Source organism: Lagenorhynchus albirostris, chromosome 1 (genome assembly GCF_949774975.1).
Source record: "Lagenorhynchus albirostris chromosome 1, mLagAlb1.1, whole genome shotgun sequence".
Lineage (NCBI taxonomy): Eukaryota > Metazoa > Chordata > Mammalia > Artiodactyla > Delphinidae > Lagenorhynchus > Lagenorhynchus albirostris.
In genome coordinates, this window is record NC_083095.1 from 25,392,831 (window position 1) to 25,417,738 (window position 24,908).

The 24,908-nt window shown below is 38.9% G+C and overlaps 2 protein-coding genes across 6 annotated transcripts in view; one reads left to right on the forward strand and one right to left on the reverse strand.

The window, feature by feature from the left end:
- Positions 1–24,908, forward strand: part of SPTLC2 (serine palmitoyltransferase long chain base subunit 2) — a 116,336-nt gene that overhangs the window by 66,470 nt on the left and 24,958 nt on the right. The window contains exons 10-11 of one of the 5 annotated variants that reach the window (XM_060127425.1): positions 4,103–4,143; positions 20,067–20,133. The exons of 3 other annotated variants lie outside the window; for them this stretch is intronic. In XM_060127425.1, coding sequence (XP_059983408.1) covers positions 4,103–4,143; positions 20,067–20,102 — 77 coding nt within the window. In that variant the 3' untranslated portion in view covers positions 20,103–20,133. The remainder of the gene's footprint in view (positions 1–4,102; positions 4,144–20,066; positions 20,134–24,908) is intronic. One more of the 5 variants, XM_060127500.1, reaches the window with a different exon arrangement.
- LOC132520555 (small ubiquitin-related modifier 1-like) lies at positions 5,266–6,459 on the reverse strand. The gene is made up of 2 exons (XM_060149583.1): positions 6,083–6,459; positions 5,266–5,372 (listed from the first exon to the last, which is right to left on the reverse strand). The coding sequence occupies exons 1-2, from the start codon at positions 6,378–6,380 to the stop codon at positions 5,266–5,268; spliced, it is 405 nt and encodes a 134-aa protein (XP_060005566.1). The 5' UTR covers positions 6,381–6,459.

Below are 24,908 nucleotides of genomic sequence, written 5' to 3' on the forward strand. Positions count from 1 at the left end.
TTATTATTATTTTTTTAAGATTGAAGTGGGTGAACTACCTTAGTTTTATTTCATAATAAAATTAATTTTAAAGATTTTTTTCCATGATTTGATTTGTTCATTTACTGTTTGGGTGAGATGAATGACCATTTCTTCTCATCACTTATAATTTGTCAACTTTATAGCCCAGTCTCTGTTTTGTTTGTTGAAGAGGAATAACTTTCTCAATCTTTTCTTTTTTAATATTTATTTTATTTATTTATTTAGTTGGGCCGGGTCTTAGTTGAAGCAGACGGGCTCCTTAGTTGCAGCTCATGGGCTCCTTAGTTGTGGCATGCATGTGGGATCTAGTTCCCTGACCAGGGATCGAACCCGGGCTCCAGGCATTGGGAGCACAGAGTCTTAACCATTGTGCCACCAGGGAAGTCCCTTTCTCAATATTAACACAGTTGGAATTGCTTTTTTTCCCCAAAAATTATTTTTTTATTTGTCTTTTCTTTTATTTAATTTTGGCTGCACTGTGCAGCATGTGGGGTCTTAGTTCCCTGACCAGGGATCAAACCTGTGACCCCTGCGGTGGAAGCACAGAGTCTTAACCTCTGGACCGCCAGGGAAGTCCCTCCCCCAGAATTATTATTATTATTATTATTTTTTTTTTTTTTTGCATTATGCAGGCCTCTCACTGTTGTGGCCTCTCCCGTTGCAGAGCACAGGCTCTGGACACGCAGGCTCAGTGGCCATGGCTCACAGACCCAACCACTCTGCAGCATGTGGGATCTTCCCAGACCGCGGCACGAACCTGTGTCCCCTGCATCGGCAGGCGGACTCTCAACCACTGCGCCACCAGGGAAGCCCCCCCAGAATTATTTTTGAGGGCTTTATCTAGGAGACTTGATCCTAGATTTTCATCAACTTTATTGCAGTTTATTGCCACAGGAATACTTAATATGTATAAATAAGTGACAAGATAGATGGACTCTTCTCAGTTAAGAACAGATATCCTCCTTAAGGCTTTCCTTAAGATTTGAGAGCTTTTTGAAGAGCATTTGATTTTTTTTTTTGCGGTACGCGGGCCTCTCACTGCTGTGGCCTCTCCCGTTGCGGAGCACAGACTCCGGACGCGCAGGCCCAGTGGCCACGGCTCACGGGCTCAGCTGCTCCGCAGCATGTGGGATCTTCCCGGACCAGGGCACGAACCCGTGTCCCCTGCATCAGCAGGCGGACTCTCAACCACTGCGCCACCAGGGAAGCCCTGATTTTTTTTTTAATTGTCACCTGTGGTTTAGAAAAAATAAATTATCTAAATACTTGTGTCTGCCTGCTATCTACGTTGACGTAGATATGTGGAATGAGTTTCAGAAGGATCTCATTAAGGTGTACTCTTTTAAGCCCCTGTTCTCAAACTTTGTCCATGGACCACCTGCGTCAAAGTTACTTTTAGTATGGTGGTTCCTAACCTTGGTCACACACAGGAAAGCTTAAAAATTAGTAATAATGCCAGTGTCACGCCCCTTTGCAGACCCATGCCTATCTGGGGGTGAGGCTCCTGCAGGATGTTATTTAAAAGCACCCCGGATGATTCTAATGTGCAGCCAGGGTTGAGCACCACAGTTATAGAGCTTGTTAAAAATGAGGATTCGAGTCTGTTTCACCAGACCATGAGTCTTGGTGGACAAAGGCCTTAGACTATGCATTTTAAATAAAATCTCAATTAATAATGCAAACTAACTTTTAAGAGATTTGAGGATTCTCTCTCTTTTTTTCTTGAGCTCGTTTACATCAATGAGAACCAAAAGCCACTCTACTGATTGGTGGTAATTGGGGAAAAGAAAGGAAATTGGAAGACAAGATATTTGATCTGTTTCTTTTAAAAGAAAAATAAGGGAAATATTGGCCTGTGGAACAGGAGTTTGGTGGTGATGTTAAGTTGCCAATTTTCGTTGTTTTTGGAAATCTAAATGCATTGATGCTTCCTTCTAAAGAGCTGGTGGTCCTTGCTGAATGAATCAGTGGCATAGGTGAAGTTAGAACAAATTAGGAGAGGGAAAAGAGACAACTAAGGATTCAGAGACCTATGTTCAGGTCTCTTAAGGATGGTTGGAATTACTTTGTTTTATTTTTTTTTTAATGCTACTTGTATTTTTTATAGCCCATTAATTCAGATTCTCAAATTTCGTACGTAACCTACAAAAGGCCTTGCTCACTATATACTCTTTTTTTAAATGTTCAATACTAATCAGTTTTGTGAAATTCTTACTTATTGCCTTGCCTTCTACCTCTGAAACTAGTTTAATTCCAAGCCTCGCTTTCACCAGTGATTGCTGTATCTGCTAACCCTCTTCATCTGTCCGTGGGTGCTTGACCACAGTACGCATATTTCCTCATCCCTTCCTTTCTGTCTAAAAGTAGCTTGTAATATGTTCCAGTACCAAAGGAGGACAGTAGGACAGTCTGGACAAATTAAGCCTTTCTGTCCTAATTGTGAGCTGGCACCCTTTAAAACTCAGTTCCTTAATTTTTCAGAGGCACTTGGCCTCTTTTCTTCCTTTTGTTTAGGGCCCTGTTTCTGGCTCTGCATTAGCAACCATTTTTAAAAATTCTTGATGATATTGAATCAACAACTTAAAGCCTTGGCCCCTGCTGCTTGTTGCACATCCTGTGGCAGTCCTCAGGAAATCCTAGTTTGGGGCATTAAAACTAGTTAAAGGATTAAACTACTACTAGGGAGAGGGTGATAAACAAGTGCTTGTGACAGGAATTCACTGTGCAGTGCTTGGTGTTAAGGAGCTGCTCTAGCTGTTGAGGAGAGAAATAGCAGTAGTAATAATGGGAGAGTAGATTCAAATACTTGTATGCATTCTTGTAGGGAGATAAAGAACCAAAGGGCTGCTTTAGAACAGTATCCCTAGGGTAGGGAGGGGCGGGCTGTCTCCTTTGATGTTCATTAACTTAACAATTGCCCAAGCTGAGCACTTTGATATTTGTTGACGGTCTAGCAAAACAGGGGCTGCGTCTAGAAGATGGTAAACCTAGTTCCCACTCATTTTGCTTCAGTGTTCCAAAGTTACTGAACTCTTGCTTCCTGAAAGTCCCTTATAAATATCCCTTTTACAAGACTGTTCACTGAAGCAGAAAGGTACATTTATTTTCCTCTGTTCCCTGGAACTCTTAAGAGCCTAACGGGAAGATTGTCTAGTGCCATTTAATTGGGACTTAAGTGTTATTAAAGTCAGTCTGCCCTGCCTTTTAGCTAATATTTCTTTTACTTTTGTTTTAGGTAACATTTTAATTTTTATATTTTATTTATTTAATAAATTTATTTATTTTTACTTTTGGTTGCATTGGGTCTTCGTTACTGCGCACGGGCTTTCTCTAGTTGCGGCTAGCAGGGGCTACTCTGTTGCAGTGGGCGGGCTTCTCATTGTGGTGGCTTCTCTTGTTGCGGAGCATGGGCTCTAGGTGTGCAGGCTTCAGTAGTTGTGTCACGTGGGCTCAGTAGTTGTGGCTGGCAGGCTCTAGAGCACAGGCTCAGTAGTTGTGGCGCACGGGCTTAGTTGCTCTGCGGCATGTGGGATCTTCCCGGACCAGGGCTCAAACCCGTATCCCTTGCATTGGCAGGTGGATTCTTTTTTTTTTTTTTTTTTTTTTGCGGTACGCGGGCCTCTCACTGTTGTGTGGCCTTTCCCGTTGCGGAGCACAGGCTCCGGGCGCACAGGCTCAGCGGCCATGGCTCACGGGCCCAGCCGCTCCGCAGCATGTGGGATCTTCCCGGACCAGGGCACGAACCCATATCCCCTGCATCGGCAGGTGGACTCTCAACCACTGTACCACCAGGGAAGCCCCGGCAGGTGGATTCTTAACCACTGCACCACCAGGGAAGTCCCAAGGTAACATTTTTAAATAGGATACTTTATTCTTCTTTGTCTGAGGTCATGTGAAAAACATGAATAGATAAATTCAAGTTCCAGCATAGTGTGGTTTTAAAAATAGCTTCATTGATTTTTTTTTTTTTACATCCTATGCTCTATTCTCTCTTCCACCACTACTTCCTTCTCCAGTCCCTTTTGGTATTTTAAGATATTTTTAGATATAATGATGTTAATTTTCATCTACATCTCTGCAGGTGTTCATGTAGAAGTTAAAGAACTAAGGATGACCATAAAGGTCAGTTGATTTGTGTGTTTGCTGGCATTCTTTTGTCTCTCTTGCTCCTTCCAGGAGGCCATGAGTTGCTGCTCTTCATGATTCATCCTGACTGGATACTTGTGACAAGTACATAATTTATTGATCTAGAAAGTGCTGTGGTGAGAGTTGAGAGCGTTGTCTGCTGCTTTGCCCCCTCACTTTAGAGCTGTTCAAAGAGAGTGACTACTGATGATTTAGAAAGATGAATGAAGAAGAGACTGATTCTTTAACGAAGAAAACTTTAGGACCTAGTTAAGGATTAATCCCTCTTCTGCCCAACTCACAAACTACGGTATCATCTAAATGTGAAAAATATATATATCATGAAGTAGAAGTTCCTTCATGGTTTAACCTTGTTAATTATCAATATATTTCTGTTGGCATGAAAATCAACTTCAGTATCTATACATTTGTAAGATTCATAAAATAAGCAAAAAGTATCAAAATTTTAACAAGTACCAAATATTTGCTACTACTTGTAGAAAAGGTTTTTTTCCCCCCACTGTTACCTTTACTTATTCAGTTTTTTTAAACAAATATTTTGTTTATTTTAATGAAGCTGGTACAGACAGTGTCCATTTAAAACCCATATCCCAGGCCAAAAAGTACCAAAAAGAGCAGTGTTCTGTTGTATACACTTCTGCATGAATAACTTTAACTGCTAACGAAAAGTAGAACTTTTCTGGGATCTTCAAGCACGGTTTTTTTTTTGTTTTCTTTTTTTTTTTTAATTTTTTATTTATTTAGTTTATTTTTGGCTGCACTGGGTCTTTGTTGCTGTGCACGGGCTTTCTCTAGTTGCGGCGAGCGGGGGCTACTCTTCCTTGCGGTGCGCGGGCTTCCCATTGCAGTGGCTTCTCTTGTTGCAGAGCACGGGCTCTAGGCGGGCGGGCTTCAGTAGTTGTGGCACACAGGCTCAGTAGTTGTGGCTCGCAGGCTCTAGAGCGTAGGGTCAGTAGTTGTGGTGCTCGGGCTTAGTTGCTCCACGGCATGTGGGATCTTCTCTGACCAGGGCTCGAACTCATGTCCCCTGCATTGGCAGGCGGATTCTTAACCACTACACCAGCAGGGAAGCCCCTCAAGCAAGGTTTTTCTTTCATCTTAAAATGCTTTCTCTGCAGTGAAGCCATCTTTGGAGTTAGTCATTATTCTCACCACCTCTGTCATCTTGACTCCAACCTGATATTCCTGTTCTTTTGGTCCAGACCCTCAGATTTTAAAAGTAGCTTTAAGTTAAGGAAAGGGCATTTTTCCACAGTTCAGTTCTCTGAAAAACTTCCATCTCCCACTGAAAGTCACAGTCCAGGAGTGAAGCAATCACATGCTAGAACTTCAGGGCCAATTGGAAAGTCATTATGAACACTCGCATTAGTCGCTGTTATTTATCACAAGCGTGCAAATGCACAGTCCTGGAAAAGGCGGCCTCTCTGTGCACACATGTAGTTTTTAAAAAGGAGAGGGCAATATGAAGGGGGCTGAGGTTTGATCACCAAAATCAGCACAGTGAAAACAAACAGTAATGAATAATGGGCACTAGAATTCAAATTACCAGATGTTTTAAAGAGATGCGGTGCCAGTTTTCAATTCTGTGGTGAACACTACATTACAAACGAACTTTTTTTTTTTTTTTTTTTTTTTTTTTGCGGTACGCGGGCCTCTCACTGTCGTCGTCTCTCCCGTTGTGGAGCACAGGCTCCGGACGCGCAGGCTCAGCGGCCGTGGCTCACGGGCCCAGCCGCTCTGCGGCACGCAGGATCCTCCCAGACCGGGGCACGAACCCGTGTCCCCTGCATCGGCAGGTGGACTCTCAACCACTGCGCCACCAGGGAAGCCCAGAACTATTTTTTTTTTTAAGTGCCCAGAACTATTTTTAAAAATAAAAAAAGGATTGAGGGAGAAGAATAAAAAAAATCTAAACCATTGAATGCCCCTATTTGTTTCTGATAAACTTCAATCACATCTTCTTCCTCCATTCCCAGTTCTTTTGGAGTGTGAGTGTCAGCAATTCTCTGACCTTCAAAGAGAAACCTGAGTGAATTCATGGGAACTCCCTGCCTTTGACAGTATGATTCTTTGAGTTTCTTGTGATGCGTCATCATTTTCACCTTGAAGTGAATCTCACTGCTATCCTGTCTGATGACTTTGAGTTTAGTGTTCTCTCCTTCCTTCTTATCCCCCAAGTCCTCAGTTGAAGGTTTTGCCTCCTGGTCAGACATGGTGACAGTGGCTTCCCCCAGGGTCTCCACCCAGCAGTGGCCTCGGGTAGGCAGAACCTTGCTCTAGGATTTACAAATCCGTCTCTTCCCCACAACACAACACTATGGCTGGAGGGACTTCTGCTATGCCTCCTACTTGTTCAGTTTTTAATTATTTAGGAAGCCTGCCTGCTCTTGTGGGGATATATAGAGAGCATGGCTACAAGATTTTTTATTCTAAGATATTTGCTGCTATATGTGATTTTGAGTAATGTCTCCCATTCAGTTTTTCCTGAACAACACCCCGTCAGTGATAGGGTGCTCTGTTCCCGGGTCCTGGAGAGCTGTTTGTTTTTGCAGTTGATAAAGGATAAAAGAAGTACTTAGTCATTTTTATATTTGATGTGGGGAGTGGTTCTTATCTCTTCTTTATAACCAAAACCATTTAAGTGAAGTACAGTAATTACATGGGTTAGTATTCTTTCCAATTCTATGCTTATACTTCAAATGATAGTACTGGGGATTGTGGCCATTTGCAGAGAGAAGTGGAAAAGAGAGTAGAAGATAAGTGGCTCTAACAGCAGTTAGAAATTGTTCTTAACTTCTAAGTAAAAGTATGGCCATTAATCAAGAAAATTTTCTGTTAAGTATCATCTAAGTCCCATTGGACCTGGAATAACTTGGTCAAATGAATAGATTGCTGTCTCTTGGAGAGGGTTCCACGCTTTCTAAGGCATCAGTGCTAAAATCATCATCATAAAGCATTTGCTGGGCTTTCCTTGTGTAGTATTTTTACAGGGAGGTAGAGGGAAAGAGGGAGAGAAAGATGTTATAAGGAATCAGCTCATGCAGTTATAGAGACTGACAAGATTCAAGATCTACAGCAGGCAAACTGGAGACCCAAATGATCTAGTCCAGATACCATCAGTCTCAAGATCCAGGAGGAGCTGACGCTTCAGTTCAAGTATGAAGGCAGGAGGAAAAAAAAAAATGTCCCACCTTAACAGGCAGGAGGAATTCCTTCTTACCTGGGGGGACCTTTTTGCACTATTTCGGCTTTCAGCTGATTGGATGTGGCTCACCCACATAGGGCAGTCAGCCAATTTAAATATTACTCTCATTCAAAACACCCCCACAGACACATACAGAGTAATGTTTGACTAAATATCTGGGGCCCATGAAGCCTAGTCAGGGTGTTACATAAAATCAGCCGTCACGGGGACTTCCCTGGTGGCGCAGTGGTTAAGACTCTGCATTCCCAATGCAGGGGGCCCGGGTTCAATCCCTGGTCAGGGAACTAGATCCCACATGCATGCCGCAGCTGAGTTCACATGCCACAACTAAGGAGCTGGCAATCCGTAACTAAGGAGCCCGTGAGCCACAACTAAGGAGCCTGCCTGCTGCAACTAAGACCTGGTGCAACCAAATAAAGAAATAAAAATAAATATTTAAAAAAAAAAAGCCATCACAGTATCCTCAGTTGATTAGCCCACTTTTTTTTGGATACTGAAATTTGCCTCTAATGTTTTTCAGCTTCAGGAGAAGTAAATGAGTGAATAAACTCTGTCTAAGCCTATCAACTTTTTTCCCTCCATACTGGGCTTGACAGTGAAGACCCAACTTTGGGTTCTAAAGTCTGGTTCCCTTGAAATGTTGACAGTTTTACAATATTAAGTTCAGTTAACTTTATATTTTAGTTTCTATTCATTAATTAATTTTTAGTTGGTTCCATACATGATGTTTATACCCTTGGCAATTTGCTAGAAAGTAGATCATCAGTAACAGCCAAGAAGAACAAATGAATTAATTTGGGAACTTTGTTATATGATTCTAATTAATGAAAGTAAGAGACCAACAAGTAAAACTGATGGATATAGAGTTTATGTTTATCTGTACAAATATGAAGATGTGTTTTTATGTTCTGATTTAAGTTCTGATTTTGGAATTCTTTTTCTATATAGTTTTATTTTGTTTGAGTCCTCTTGCTGTATGAAAATATGCAATTCGGGGATCAGCCTGTTAAGGATCCAAAAACAGATTTTTAATACTCCTTTTTTTTTTTTTTTTGGCCGCACCGTGCGGCTTGCAGGATCTTAGTTCCCCAACCAGGGATTGAACCCGGGCCCACGACAGTGAAAGTGCCGAGTCCTAACCCTTTAATACTACGTTTAAATGAATTTACCTATTCATTCATTCTTGTTTTGTTTATAGAAGCAATACATGCTCATTTTCAAAAACCCAAATATATGTCACAGAAAATAAACAGGAATAACCAGTGTCAGTTATTTGGCATATAGTCTACAGATTTCTTTTGCATGCATATATATACACATATATACAAATAATATACATATATACAAATAATAATTTTATTCGCGTTACTTTTAGCAGTGGCACATAAATAACACCACAGGATTAGAAGAGTTTTGACTAGTAGTCATTTATGGGAGGGAAGAAAATGAGGATATTAATTGCCTATTTAGCAGTTTTGGAGGACAGTTTCATTCTAGGGTTGTTAGAATTTACTCCATAATTTTGGCAAGAACAAAAAGCTGATGAGTTCTGCTAGGATACTTCCCCTCCCACACAGTGTTTAATGGTGCCTACGAATAACAAAAGATAAGGAAGTCACATTGTGAGAGGTCTGTCAGCTTGTGAATTCAACATAAATGGGGACTCTGACAAAGCATGAAAGAACTGACAATATTTAAAACAAAAAGTCATAAAAATTATAATCATCTTCATCAGTTCATTTAGTCCCATGGAATTAATTCATGGTTTTGATCTTTTGTTAACAGTTTTATGAAGTCATCCATTTCTAAGTTAGAATTCTATAAATTCTTACCCTGGCATGGTTAGAGATCTGATGACAGTGCAGTTGACAAGGAAATTGGGTTATTTCTGTGACATACAATATTTTAAGATAACTAGAATTATGACTGATAACATTATTTCAGGACATACCAGATTTCTAGGAATTTCACATAGTTTCTGAAATATTTATAACATATATCTATACAATAAAGAAGGTTTACTATTACTTATTTGGAAATGCTTCCCATGTAATTTAATATATGAAATAAGCCTAGTTAGCTTAACATATCCCTTTTTATAAGGAGAGAACCAATCTTTGAGATATTTCAGGGGCCTTGAAATAATATTTCAGAGTTACTTCTAAGTCAAAAAAGGCTTTATTTAAAATTTTATTTTTGAAATTTGTCAAAAATATCAAAAGTTTTAAAAATACTTCGTCAAATAGGATCATAGGTCACTGTGGAACAATGCTCAGTTATCCATTTAATCAAAGTGACAAAGATTTCACAGGCAATTTTTTTTTTTTTTTTTTTTTTTTTTTTTTTTGCTGTATGCTGGCCTGTCACTGTTGTGGCCTGTCACTGTTGTGGCCTCTCCTGCTGCGGAGCACAGGCTCCGGAGGCGCAGGCTTAGCAGCCATGGCTCACGGGCCCAGCCGCTCCACGGCATGTGGGATCTTCCCGGACTGGGGCACGAACTCGTGTCCCCTGCGTCGGCAGGCGGACTCTCAACCGCTGCGCCACCAGGGAAGCCCTCTCAGGCAATTATTGAAGGTTATATATTTAGTACTGTGCAAAACTTAGCTCTTTTAATATTGAGAGGACTAGGTTTACTTAAATAATCAAAGATCTGATAAAGGCAACATAGAACGTAAGTGATTATTTTGACAAAACGTAAGATCTGTCTTTTATAATCTTACTATCAAGAGCAGACGAATAGGGGAAAAAACGCTCGTCCTTTTAACCTAAGGAGGAACCAAATTTTAATTTTGCACCAGCTTACTCTTCGTTGCGGTGCGCAGGCTTCTCATTACAGTGGCTTCTCTTGTTACGGAGCATGGGCTCTAGGCACACGCGCTCAGTAGTTGTGGGTCATGGGCTGTAGAGTGCAGTCTCAGTAGTTGTGGCGCACGGGTTTAGTTGCTCCGCGGCATGTGGGATCTTCCCGGACCAGGGCTCGAACCCGTGTCCCCTGCATCGGCAGGCGGACTCTCAACCACTGCGCCACCAGGGAAACCTGGCATGTGGGATCTTAGTTCCCCAACCAGGGATCAAACCCACATCCCCTGCATTAGAAAGCGGATTCTTAACCACTGGACCACCAGGGAAATCCCTGGAAGCAATAGTCTTGATATACTTAATTTTAGACCTTTAGACTCCAAAAATACTTGTTTCCCAAAATTGTTTTGTTTCTCTAAAGTTTTTAGCCTTTTCCATTTGTTTCCCCTCAAACCTGCTTTTTCTTTTGTGTTCCCTATTTCAGATAATGGCATCTTTTATTCATGAAGTTGTCCGAAGAAGAGATCATTATTATATTTTCTCTCCTTTTTTATTCCATATATTTAATCACCAGAGCCTGTGGATTATGCCTGCTTAATGTCTTGAACCTCTCTACTTCACTGTAATCCCCACTGTTATTTATTTTACTTAGACTCCTGTCTACTTTCACCTGGATTTAATAACCAGTTAGAGGGATCAGTCAAGCGAAAAATGGTTTAGAAGGATTCAGATAAATGAACAATGCTGAAAATTAGGAATAGGAGCTATCCATGCAGAGTACCAGTAAAATTTTATGACTGATACCTTTCTTGAGTACTCTAGTTCACATTGGTTTCTCCCACCTTTCAAGATTCATTCTTTCATTAAATGTTTATTTAGCATTTTCTATGTGCTTTAAGCATTGGTAACAGTTTAGTCTACCTTCAAAATATATCCTCCCTCCACTTTTTATACCTATTGCTGTCACCCTAGTCCAAACCACAGTCATCTCTCCAGTGCTCTCTCTGCTTCTGTCTTTGACTCTCTTCTAAATGTATCACTCAGGGTGATCCTGTTGAAGCATAGGAGGTCATGCCAGTCTTGTTTAAGAACTCTCTCAGAGGGCTTCTGCTTCTTAAAGTCAGAGTCTTAACATGAAGACCTATGAGGCCCTTCTGATTTGGCCCTCTGGACTTCCCTGGTGGCGCAGTGGTTAAGAATCCGCCTACCAATGCAGGGGACACGGGTTCGAGCCCTGGTCCAGAAAGATCACACAGGCCGCGGAGCCACAGTTGTGGCCTGTGTGCCACAACTACTAAGCCTGTGCCCTGGAGCCCGTGAGCCACAAGTACTGAGCCCACATGCCACAGCTACTGAAGCCCATGTGCCTAGAGCACATGCTCTGCAATAAGAGAAGCCACCAGAATGAGAAGCCAGCGCACCACAAGGACGAGTAGCCCCCGCTCGCCACAACTAGAGGAAGACCGTGCAGCTACGAAGACCCAGCGCAGCCAAAAATAAATAAGTAAAATAAATAAATTTACGATTTGGCCCTTTGTTGACCTCCTTTGGTCCCACTCTTCCCTGCGTGGCTCGCTCAGCTCCAACCAGACTGGCTTACTTGGTCCTTGGAAATGCAGGTGTGCTTTGCTTTTGGGTCTTGACGCTTTATGGAGGCAGCGCTTGAGCAGAATGAGTGCTTGAGTGAGGCGTTCATCTTTTTTGTTGTCTGTCCCCCGTACTGGAATGTAAGCTCGTAGCAGGCAGGGGTTTTTGTGTCTTTTATTTGCTACAGTCTACCCAGGGCCTAGAGCAGGGTCTGGCACATAATAGATGGGTGCTCAGGATAGATTTGTCTAGTGTGTGCTTAGCCAGCACGTAATGTATTCTCCCCTTTCTGTGTAGTCTTCCTGGTGAGATTTTTGCCTTTGGTGTAATGGCTATCATACCACTTTTGTATCTCCTGTATCTCTAGCAAATGTATACTGAAATAAACGAAATCTTTATTATTTAATTATTTTTATGTACAAGATTTCTGTTTTTTAAAAAATAGTTTTATATCTTAAAGTTAGGCTGCCCTGAGGCTTAAAAAATGTTAGTAGCCCCTAAATTCAGCTTCTTTAATGTTTAAGTTTCTCTGAGAAATCCTGAAGCATATACACAACTGCTGTACATGCAGGGTTTTTTAAAAACTCTTACTTGATAGACTTACCAATATAAATTGGTCATCTTTCTCAAATATGAGCACTTTTGTTTTAATTGACAATATTGAATGTGATGAAAGAGTTCATCATTTATATGGAGTAAGTGATAAGATGCGGAACAAATTTACGTGTTCTGTTGAGTTTTATAGATGTGCATATTTATTTTTATAAAAATAGGTAGCTGTTACGATAGGGATTCAAAATCAGTTGGTTTCCACTGGGCTCCCCAAAATTTCAGAGATTACAGAATAATTCTTATTACTGTTGGTGTCAAATCTAAGTTTTCACTTGCCAACCCACTTCCCCTTTCTTGGAAGAAGTAAAAGTTATTTTTGGAACTCTGATTTCCTGACTAATTGGAGTCAGGAATCCCAGCAATTCCCCCTATTAAAGATATGCAAATGTCCCATAGCTCTCCTAAAAGGCAGTCTTACAGTAGGCAGTCTGAACCAGATGTGTTAGTAATACTTGGTGCCACCTTTTATGAGCCTCTCTCTCGACAAAGTATGTATAAGAAAAACTGATACTAAAACATCCTAGGAAAAAATAACTTTATGGGAATGAAAGTAGATGCACAGATGAAAAATAAATATTTTTTGGCCAGTATTGTCTGATTTGTGCGTTCATTCATATGATTTTTTAAAAATTTTACTTATGTATTTATTTTTGGCTGCATTGAGTCTTCGTTGCTGCACGTGGGCTTTCTCTAGTTGCGGTGAGCGGGGGCTACTCTTTGTTGTGGTGCGCGGGCTTCTCACTGTGGTGGCTTCTCTTGTGGAGCACTGGCTCTAGGCACCTGGGCTTCAGTAGTTGTGGCACACAGGCTCAGTAATTGTGGCTCACAGACTCTATAGAGTGCAGGCTCAGTAGTTGTGGTGCACAGGCTTAGGTGCTCCATGGCATGTGGGATCTCCCTGGACCAGGGATCAAACCCGTGTCTCCTGTATTGGCAGGCAGATTCTTAACCACTGCGCCACCAGGGAAGTCCCCATAGGATTTTTTTTTTAAAGGAAAGAAAGGAAGGGCCAATCCCTTTATGCTTTCATTTCCTGCCTCAGGGCAAGGGCTTTAACTCCAAAGTGCTGTTTTCATAACACTTCCCCTGTCTTACAAATTCCTGGAACACCCAGCACTAAAAAGTTTGGGTTTTTTTTAGATTTGTCTTAAACAACAAAGGCTAAGAGGAAAATGCTTGAGCCCACCCCTATAATGTCTAGATGGTTCTGTTTTGGTTTTGTTTTTTAAGTAAAACGGTGATTATTAAATAGTAGTTAGATATACTTAAGATTATAAAATGAGAGATCAGACATTTAACCTCATTCCAGTTTTCTTTCCAGTTTATTTCCCAAATAATTAAAATTTATTTTTATTTTTTTTTGAAGTATTGACATGGATACAGTGAAGTGCAGAAATCTTAAACATACAGTTTAGTGAATAATGCACACTTGTCTAATCACCACCCAGATCATGTTGTAGAACATTTTCAGTATCCCAGGTTATCTTGTACCTCTTCCCAATTCATTCCTCCTTGCCAAAGATAACCATTATTTTGACTTCTATCACTATATATTAGTTTTGCCTGTTCTTGAACTTCATGTAAATGGAATCTTACCTACAATACAGTACACACAATCACTCTTGAATTTAGTGTATTTTATTCATCATATGTCTTTGAGATTCATTCACATATTTTGGTGAAACAATAATTCATTTTCATTGCTGTCCAGTATCCCATTGTTTGCATATATCACAGTTTTTTCATTCTGCTGACGGAAATTGGGTTATTTCCTGATTTGGGCTGTTATTAAGAGTGACATTCTTACCCGTGCCATTTGGTACATAACTCTGTTGGGTATATGTACTTAGGAATGAAATTGCTGGGTCATAGAGTAGGCATATCTTTAGGTTCAGCATATATTGCCATTTTTAGCAAAGTACCAGTTTACAGTCTCTCACTGGCAATGTATTGTTCCATATTTTTTGCCAACAGTTGTAACCTTTCAACTACTTTAAAAACACATTCCATTCCCATTAGGGGAAATTAGAAATGGAAGTAGAAAAAAAGAGAAACATTATTTATTCTTACTCCAAATTAGGAACATATCATTTTATATTTAATGTGTTTATTCATTTCCTCCTTTTGCCCTATCTTCCCAGCTCAATTCAGTATTTTGAGAATATTTACGTAATTCCACCCAAGGAAAAAAATATACAAAAATGAACAGGACGAAGACCTAAATAAATGGCAGGATATCTGTGCTCATGGGTTGGAAGACTTACTATGGTTAAGGTAGTGATACTCCTCAAGTATGTAGATTCAGCAACATACCTATCAAAATCCCAGCTGCCTGTTTTTAGAAATAGGCAAGCTAATCCTAAAAATCATATGGAAAAACAAGAGACCCAGAATAGCCAAATCGTCTCGGGAAAAAAACAAAATTGAAGGACTCACATGTCCCAAAGCTGTAGTGACAAGACATTGTCATCCTGGCATAAGTATAGATATATAAACCGTGAAATAGAACTGAGAATCCAGAGGTAAACTTTTCTATTTATGGTTAGTTGGTATTCAGGACAGTTTCCCCAATTTCATTGGGGAAAGAATAGTCTTTTAAAAAAATGATTCTCAGACAACTGGATATCCACATGCAAAGGAATGATGTTGGATCCGTACCTCACACCATATACAAAAATAACTCAAAATGGATCACAGGCCTAAATGTAAGAGCTAAATTTATAAAACTCTTATTTTTTTTTTTTTTTTTTTGGCCATGCTGCGCGGCATGTGGGATCTTAGTTCCCCGACCAGGGATCACACCCGTGCCCCCTGAACTGGAAGCGCAGAGTCTTAACCACTGGACTGCCAGTAAGTCCCTAAATTTATAAAACTCTTAGAAGAAAATATAGATGTAAAATTTTCATGATTGTGGATTAGGCAGTGGTTTCTTAGTTATGACACCCAAGAGAACAAGCAACCAAAGAAAAAAATAGATAAATTGGACTGAATCAAAATTAAAAGCTTTTGTTCTTTAAGGGACACTCCAGCAAGATAGTGAAGACAGCCCTCAGAGTGGGAGGAAATTTTGCAAACCATATATCTAAAAAGGGTCTAGTGTCCAGAATATATAAAGAACTTTTACAACTCAAATTAACTCAATTTAAAAATGGACAGGACTTCCCTGGTGGCGCAGTGGTTAAGAATCTGCCTGCCAATGCAGAGAACACGGGTTCGAGCCCTGGGCCAGGAAGATCCCACATGCCACAGAGCAGCTAAGCCTGTGTGCACAACTACTGAGCCTGTGCTCTAGAGCCCGTGAGCCACATCTGCTGAAGCCAGCACTCCTAGAGCCCGTGCACCGCAACAAGAGAAGCCACTGCATTGAGAAGCCCGCACACCACAACAAAGAGTAGCCCCCACTCACTGCAACTAGAGAAAGCCCACGTGCAGCAACGAAGACCCAACACGGCCAAAAATAAATAAATAGATAAATAAAAGCAATCATTAAAAGAAATAAAATAAAATAAAATAAAATAAAAATGGCAAAGAGGGCTTCCCTGGTGGCGCAGTGGTTGGGAGTCCACCTGCCGATGCAGGGGACACGGGTTTGTGCCCCGGTCCGGAAGATCCCGCATGCCACGGAGAGGCTGGGCCCATGAGCCATGGCCGCTGAGCCTGCACGTCCAGAGCCTGTGCTCCGCAAAGGGAGAGGCCACAGCAGTGACAGGCCCGCGTACCGGAAAAAAAAAAAAAAAAAAAAAAAGGGCAAAGAATTCGAATAGACACTTCTCCAAAGAAGATACACAAATGGCCAAAAAGCACAGAAGAGAAGATGGTCAACCTATTAGTCATTAAGAAAATGCAAATGAAAACCACAAAATCCCACTTTACACCCACTAGGATGTCTAAAATTAACAAGATAAACAATAACATTGTTGGTAAGGATCTAATAAAATGGAATACTCCCATATTACTGACAGGAATGTAAAATAACCCAGCCATTTTGGAAAACAGTTTCCAGTTCCTCAAAAAGTTAAATATATAGTTACCATATGACCCAGAAATTCTATTGTTAGGTATATACCCAACAGAATTGAAAACGTATGTCCACATGACAACTTGCACAGGAATGTTTATAGCAGCATTATCCATGATAGCCAAAAATCAAAAACAACCCAAGTGTGCATCAGCTCATGAATAAATAAACAAAATGTGGTATATTTGTACAAGAATATTATTCGGCCATAAAAAGGAATGAAGTACTGATACATGCTACAACATGAATGAAACTTGAAAACGTTATGTTAGGTGAAAGAGGCCAGTACAAAAGGTCACATATTATATGATTCCATTTATATGAAATGTCCAGAATAGATAAAAACTACTGAATTGTACATTTTAGAAGGATGAATTTTAAAGGATGTGAATTATATCTCAATTAATAATAATAATTGAGGTGAAAAACTCCAAAGAGTAGAGGAACTGGTGAGTAAATTTTATTATATATAAGCTATATATGTAGTTTATAAATACAAGTAATTATATATATCTTATATATAAATTATACATGCAATTATATATTATATGTAAGCTATAATAATTTGTAACAGTCCAGTTAATGAAATGGAAGTAAAATTCCAGAAAGGAATCCAAACATATATAAAGAAAGGGCCTACTGAATAAAGGCCCTACTTAACCATAAGTATATGGTACTTTTAATATACTGTTAATCAGTTAGCTTGTATTTTTATATTAGGTTTTCCTATGTGTGGTTTTGTACTCTAAATATATCAAATTGCCCCACGTTTATATCTTCCTCTAGAGTAAATGTGGTAATTGAATCTAAGGGACATAAAAACATGCCCCAAATCATATAGCTAACGCATCTCCAACTCAGGTTTAAGGATACAAAAGAAAAGAAATCCATGGTTCCTATAAAGAAATAACAGGACCAATAGGAGTTCTCAACCAACCAGCAACAGTGCTGCCTTCCTAAGGCACATTTGGAAAAGTCTAGGGGCATTTTTGATTGTCACAGACTGGGCTATGGAGAGATGTTATTGGCATTTATTGCCGAGAGGCCAGTGATTCTAAATGTTCTACAGGGCACTGGACAGCCTTAACAACAAAGAATTGTTATGCCCCAAATGCCAATAGCAGTCTTATTGAAAAACACTGGCAATGGTTGACCAAAATTTTGTAGGATGCCCCCTTTTGGAAGATGGGGGAATGACAAATCTTACAGTGGAAATTGGGAAGAAGAATGCAGGATGAAAGGAAGTCTCTGGGCACCACATCTTTTCCTGAGAGCAGAGCCAGATAATTAATTTTTATTTTATATTGGAGTATAGTTGATTTACAATGTTGTGTTAGTTTCAGGTGTACAGCAGAGTGGTTCAGTTATACATAGTGTTTCAAGTGTACAAGCTTTTAAGTTTATTTAGGTCCCATTTGTTTATTTTTGTTTTTATTTCCATTAGTCTAAGCGGTGGATCTAAAAAGATATTGCTGTGATTTATGTCAAAGAATGTTCTGCCTATGTTTTACTCTAAGAGTTTTATAGTATCTGGTTTTACATTTATTTTAGGTGTTTAATCCATTTTAGTTTATTTTTGTGTATGGTATTAGAGAATGTTCTAATTTCATTCTTTTACATGTAGCTGTCCAGTTTTCCCAGCACCACTTATTGAAGAGCTTATCTTTTCTCCTTTGTTGTAGATTAATTGACCATATGTGCATGGGTTTATTTCTGGGCTTTCTGTCCTGTTTCATTGTTCTGTAAGTCTGTCTTTGTGCCAGTACCATACTGTTTTGATTACTGTAGCTTTATAGTATAGTCTGAAGTCAGAGAGCCTGATTCCTCCAGATCCATTTTCCTTTCTCAAGATTGCTTTGGCTATTCAGGGTCTTTTGTATCTCCATACAAATTTTAAGATTTTTTTTGTTCTAGATCTGCAAAGAGTGCCCTTGGTAATTTGATAGTGGTTTCATTGAATCCGTAGATTGCCTTGGGTAGTATAGTCATTTTGACAATATTGATTTTTCCAATCCAAGAACATGGTGTATCTTTCCATCTGTCTGTGTCATCTTCAGTTTCTTTCATCAGTGTCTTACAGTTTTTGGAGTACAGGTCTTCTGCCTCCTTAGGTAGGTTTATTCCTAGGCGTTTTATTCCTAATATTTCCTTTTAGTCAGTTCTACTTAATATAGAAGCCAAAGTGGATCAGTGAGTAGTGGTTAAGACAACAGTCTGAAACCAGAAGAATCAGAGAGTTCAAATCCTGGTCCTTCCACTTGGAATTACATAACCTCTTCGGGTGTTAGGTTAGTTTCCTCAGCTGCAAAATAATTCTTAGAGTTGCCTCTGTTTCCAAAAGTGAGAGATGAGAATGTCTACTAATAGTCTGTTCTTCAAAAAAAAAAAAAAAAATAGTCTCTTCTTCTTCTCAGAAGTTACGGATGTGGTGTATGAAAGATGCTGTGGTTTTAAGTGTTGAGCAAGAAAGGAATTTGAATTCTTCTTCTTAGCCCAGGTTTACTTGTCTCTTTTGAAAGTGTCATTGTGATTGCATCTGAGATTTTCTGCCATGCCAACTATTTACAGTTCTTGGAGCTGCTATAACGGCAGTAATTAAGGCACACCTAACTCCTCCTTTGCATAAGCCCAGAGTACTTCCAGCTGAGGAGATGGAGCTGTTGTCCTAATATTGGATTTAGATATAGTACCACTAGTGCAAAAGAATGCCAAGTTCGTTTAAATTAATATAAATCAACACGTTCGTCCATTCATTTATGGAAGACTATAAAGTAGTATCTTATCAGGAAGTAAGGCTGGTTAGTAGTTGACTTGGTAATATTTAGAGATATAATAACTGAAGCTAAATATAATTTTACCCTGATTAGAAATTGCTTTACCGGCAAAAGGAAAATGAAGAAGCATTTATTGAGCCTGGCACTGTGCTTACTATGTTACATGGTTTCTTTGCTTTAAAGGGAGTCAGTACTAGAAGCTTCCATAATTACTTTGGAAATAGCCTTTGAAAACATAGTTTGCATGTGATTTGAGTTACCTGATACTATAAAGACTTGTGTAAGAAGTCTTCAAGATATAAGCTCCAGTTTTAGATATGAGTGGAGACATGTGTTTAACATAGGCAGAGTAAACACTGAGGATGTCTGAGTTTATTCTATTTTTTAAAGAAGATGCTTTTCAAGAGAAAAACCACAGGAGTGAAACATGTTCCTTTTCACTCTGCAGTATAGTCCAACCAAGGTAAAATATTAGAAAAAGTAACCTTCCAGATAGTAAAAATAAGTCTTTGGACAGATGAGTAAACTGAAAGATTGATAGTTAAGTTCAATTCTTAGACATAAAGTATTAAAGAGATATTATGTGAAATATCCATAATGTAATGTCTTTGATAGTATAAATTAGAAGAAGGTGATGGGTAGTATTTTTCCATATTTTATCCTGCCTTATGTCCCATAACTCCTAATTAATGCTGAAAGCTAACTGAAACCATTCTTGGGGCTATGTATTCTGTTTTGGGAACCCTAAACTGAGAAAACCCGTATGTGCTTTGATATTATGACGTTTAAGAAGAAGTGGGGAGGGGGGAAGAAGCTCTTCAGTTTCAAATTCTTCTAGCCCATTATGATTAATTGGAAAGTATAAGTCTGAGGAATAGCAGTAACTTTATTTTATTTTTCCCAGGAAGGCAGATTATATCAGCATATCCAGGAAATCTAAGAAGATTAGGAGCTGTGTAATGGAGTATAATGTGAGTTAGGGGATCAACTCTGACTGAACATCAGTCATATTTGTGTCCTTTATTTTGAAAGATTTTGGTTAACACCGGAAATGTTTTTTTTGAAGTTGCAGACTCAAACTCATTTTGCTGATTATAAGTTATATAAAAGCTCATCAGCTAAATTGAAAGTTATATTGCTGTGTGAACAGGTGAGTACTTGCTATATTTTTTGAAGCCTGAGTTCTGAGTAGTTAGCACTAATGCCATTTAAGACAAAATATCTGCTACCTTTTGTATTTCTTGTTTTGTGCATAGATCTTATCTTTTTTTTTTTTTTAACTGGCCCTGAGACTTCAGAAAATTTTTATCTCATGGAACACCATCTGTTCTGATTAATAACTGTCTGGGAGGGCTTACAGAATTTTATTTGAGTAATAACAGAGTAGTTCCTTCAAACCCTAAGATTACAAGCCTGAGAACCCAGAGAAATCTGGATTAAGACTTGGTAAAAATATTTCTTTTGAAAATGTCTGGAATGCAGTTAGTACAACTGCAAATCTGTTTAGCAGTGGTTAATAAATATAACTCTCTTTGTAATTCTGTATTGTAAAAGTGATTTAAAGTTATCAATATATAATGGTTATCAATACGTAGATAATTGTGCTGTTCCTTCTACCTCCATCTTCCACCCTTTTTAGGCTTTCTATTTCCTTAAAAGAAATAATGATGCCATCATTATTTCTTAAAACTAATGATGCCATCACAACCTATTGATCCATCATATTCATTACTTCCCTCCTTAGCATAAAATTTATTACAAGAAGTTCAGGACTAAAAAATGACCAGTTAAAGTTATCTGCTACATTTTCTGGGACATTAACTACACATATGTGTTTACTTTTCTCTCTTTCATGCCAGGCTGTAGGTTTTAATTGAAGAGATTCTAAAAATGGCTTCATTCTAACAAATTGTATTAAGAAATTCCAGAAGGACAGCCAACACAGTAAGGTTCATTTGTGAACTTCAAGAGAATCAGTACAGAGGTTTTCTCTAAATTGCTTTTATGCTTTTTATCACCCTTAAAAGTAAAGATTTATGTTTGAAAAGTAGAGAAGAATGCTGATCTCTTATATTACCATCTGTGTTCTCTCTGAGGCAAGGATAAAGACCTTTTAAGAGTTAGTATCTTTTTTTTTAATATATTTATTTATTTTTGGCTGCACTGGGTCTTTGTTGCTGTGTGTGGGCTTTCTCTAGTTGCGGCGAGTGGGGGCTACTCTTCGTTGTGGCGTGCGGGCTTCTCATTGTGGTGGCTTCTCTTGTTGTGGAGCACGGGCTCTAGGCGCTCAGGCTTCAGTAGTTGTGGCATGTGGGCTCAGTAGTTGTGGCTCGCGGGCTCTAGAGCGCAGGCTCAGTAGTTGTGATGCACGGGCTTCGTTGCTCCGCAGCATGTGGGATCTTCCCGGGCCAGGGCTCGAACCTGTGTCCCCTGCACCTGCAGGCAGATTCTTAACCACTGCGCCACCAGGAAAGCCCAGTATCTTTTTTTTTAACAAGGCTAACCTTTCTTTGTTTTTAAGTTTGTGTTAGACCAAATACTTGCTGCAGCTCTGCAGTAAGAAAACTCTTTAGAACTGAGCTAGCAGATTGGACTTAAGTACCATGCTTCTTGTATTAATATTAACTGGTATTTTATATGATATTTAATTCAAAATGGGTAACAGTGTTGTCTTTAAAATTCAGTGTCACTTCAGGAATAAGGGATAACCACTTTCCCAATACGTATAACTGCAAAAGCTTACTGATTTGTAAGTAACTTAACTTGGCTGCTTTTCCTATTATTATCTTTGAAATTATTAGGTTGAATCAGAAGAAATCGCCTTTTTAAGGTCAAAAATAGTCAAATATTGGCAGTTTCATGGTTCAGCCTAGTAGTTTTGTTGGATAAACAGACCACTTAATTTCTGGGATTCACTATGACCACTATTTCTAATTGAGTTTGCTTCTTTCTCCAGCACTGGTCTTGATTCTTCCCCTCAGTCTTTATTCCCTACTCACCAGTGATGATTGCAGTTTGCTATTCCAGATGAGTTTATTGGAAGAACTACTTTCCACTTGTCTCATACTTGCCTTGTGTCTTAGGCTCCTTCACCCATTCATCCCTATCCTATTCATTGCTAGTAAGTGCCGTTTAAAAAGTAAAATACAGATATTGTTACCCAGTAAAGGGTTAAACACTTGAAAGTTTGAAAAGTACATAATTTCTTGCTGTGGTTTAGAAGAAAAAGCGCTAAACGGGAGTCAGAACCTTGATCTTCCTCCTACTGAATGAAAAGCCTTAGAGAAAGTAGTTTAACATTTATGGGCCTGTTTCTTTGTGTATAAAGTATAAATACTGTTTACCTGTGAACAACAGAGGTTTAAACTGCCCGGGTCCACTTACATGTAGATATTTTTCAACAGTAAATGCTGCAATACTACGTGGTCCCTGGTTGGTTGAATCTGCAGACTTCAGCTATGGAGGGCCGACTATAAATTATATGGATTAAGGGTCAACTGTAGTACATTCTTTTACCATATCCACCTAAGGCAGTTAGAAGCAAATGAAACTGAGCTGTTAGTTGCTAATTATAGTAATTCTTCCCTTATTTGGGCATGACTAAGATGCTTAAATAAATATTTAGGAGAGAATTTTTTTTAATTGAAGTATAGTTGATTTACAATATTGTGTTAGTTTCAGGAGTATAGCACAGTGATTCATTATTTTTGCAGATTATATTCCATTATAGGTTATTATAAGATAATGGGTATAATTCCCTGTGCTATACAGTAAATTCTTTTGCTTATCTATTTTATGTATAGTAGTTTATATCTGTTAATTCCATACTTTTAATTTGTCCCTCTCCCCTTCCCTCTCTCCTTTGGTAACCATAAGTTTGTTTTCTAAGTCTGTAAGTCTATTTCTGTTTTGTAGATAAGTTCATTTGCATCATTTTTTTAGATTCCACATATAAGTGATATCATATGATATTTGTCTTTCTCTGTCTGAACTTAGTATGATAATCTCTAGGTCCATCCATGGTGCTGCAAATGGCATTAGTTCTTTTTTTTAATGGCTGAGTAATATTCCACTGTGTGTGTGTGTATACACAAACACACACACTTGCACACACACATCTTTGTCCGTTCATCTGTCGATGGACGTTTAGGTTGCTTCCATGTCTTGGCTGTTGTAAATAGTGCTGTGAATACTGGGGCGCATGTATCTTTTAGAATTAGAGTTTTCATCTTTTCCAGATATATGCCCATATAAGTGATACCATATAGTATATGTCTTTCCTTGTCTGACTTATTTAACTAAGCATAATATTCTCTAAGTCCGTCCCTGTTGCTGCAAATGGCATTATTTCATTCTTTCTTATGGCTGAGTAATATTCCATTGTATATATTCCATATCTTCTTAATCCAGTCATCTGTTGATGGACACTTGGGTTGCTTTCATGTCTTGGCTACTGTAAATAGTGCTGCTGTGAACATTGGGGTGCATATATCTTTTAGAATTAGTGTTTTCTTTTTTTCCAGATATATACCCAGAGGTGGAATTGCTGGATTATATGGTAGTTCTATTTTTATCAATAGTTTTTTAAGGAACCTCCATACTGTTTTCCATAGTGTCTGCACCAATTTACGTTCCCACCAGCAGTGTACAAGGGTCCCTTTTATCCACATCCTCTATTTAGGAGAGAATTTTTTTTTTTTTTTTAATTTTTTGGCTGCACCACATGGCATGTGGGATCTTAGTTCTCTGACCAGGGATCAAACCTGTGCCCCCTGCATTGACAGCACAGAGTCTTAACCACTGGACTGCCAGGGAAGTCCCTCAGAGAGAAATCTTTTAAATCTGAACTTTATAACTGCCAAAATGAAAGTTGGTAATCTCAAGTCTAATGTCCATTAACACATAAATGGGTAAACAAATTGTGGTATATCTTTGGTAAGGAATACTATTCAGCAATAATAAGGATATATAAGTTGGGAATTTTAAATGCCTATTCTCAGTATCTTCCAGTTTTGCCTATGAATGTTATTTTAGATGTGTTTTCTTTTGGGACTCTTCTTGTCAAGGAACAGATGACAAGGAATGGTGAGACTGAGATTTCCACTTGCTTTTGTTACAGAGAACTTGCTTAGAATGATATAGCCATAGGTGGAAAAGGTAAGGTCTAAATCTCTTAGCTTTTCTTCTTCTCCTTGATAATTTTTCTTGATAATCTTGGAATAAGAAAAAAATATTTTAACAAAAGGTAGTTTGTGATAAGAAAAAGGTAGCAAGTTGTAAAATAATAAGTGGTACAGGAAAAATTAATGTACACTAAATTAGCAGATGTGTCACACAGTTTCTAAAAACCTTTAATATCATTTATATACAATAAAATTCACCGATTTTAAGTGTGTAATTCCATGAGTTTTGACAAATGTATACAGCCATGTAACCATACCATAACTGAAGTATAAAATGTTTTTGTCGCCCCTGAAAAGTCCCCTTCATACCGCTCTGCTGTCAGTCCTCTCTCCATTCCCTGGCAACCACTAATCTGTTTTCTATCATTGTAATTATGTCTTTTTAAGAATTTCCTGTAAATGAATTCACAAGAGTATAGTCTTTTGTGTCTGACTTACTTCATTTAACATAATCCTTTTGAGATTCATCTTTTTTTTTTTTTTTTTTGCGGTATGCGGACCTCTCACTGCCGTGGCCTCTCCCGTCGCGGAGCACAGGCTCCGGACGCGCAGGCCCAGCGGCC

Coding starts and splice junctions, on each gene's coding strand:
- LOC132520555 (XM_060149583.1), bottom strand. CDS start 6,380: ATGTCTGACCAGGAGGCAAAACCTTCAACTGAGGACTTGGGGGATAAG. Junction 5,373..6,082: donor ACAAATAGGGGCATTCAATG/GTTTAGATTTTT, acceptor TTAAAATCTGAG/GGTCTGGACCAAAAGAACAG.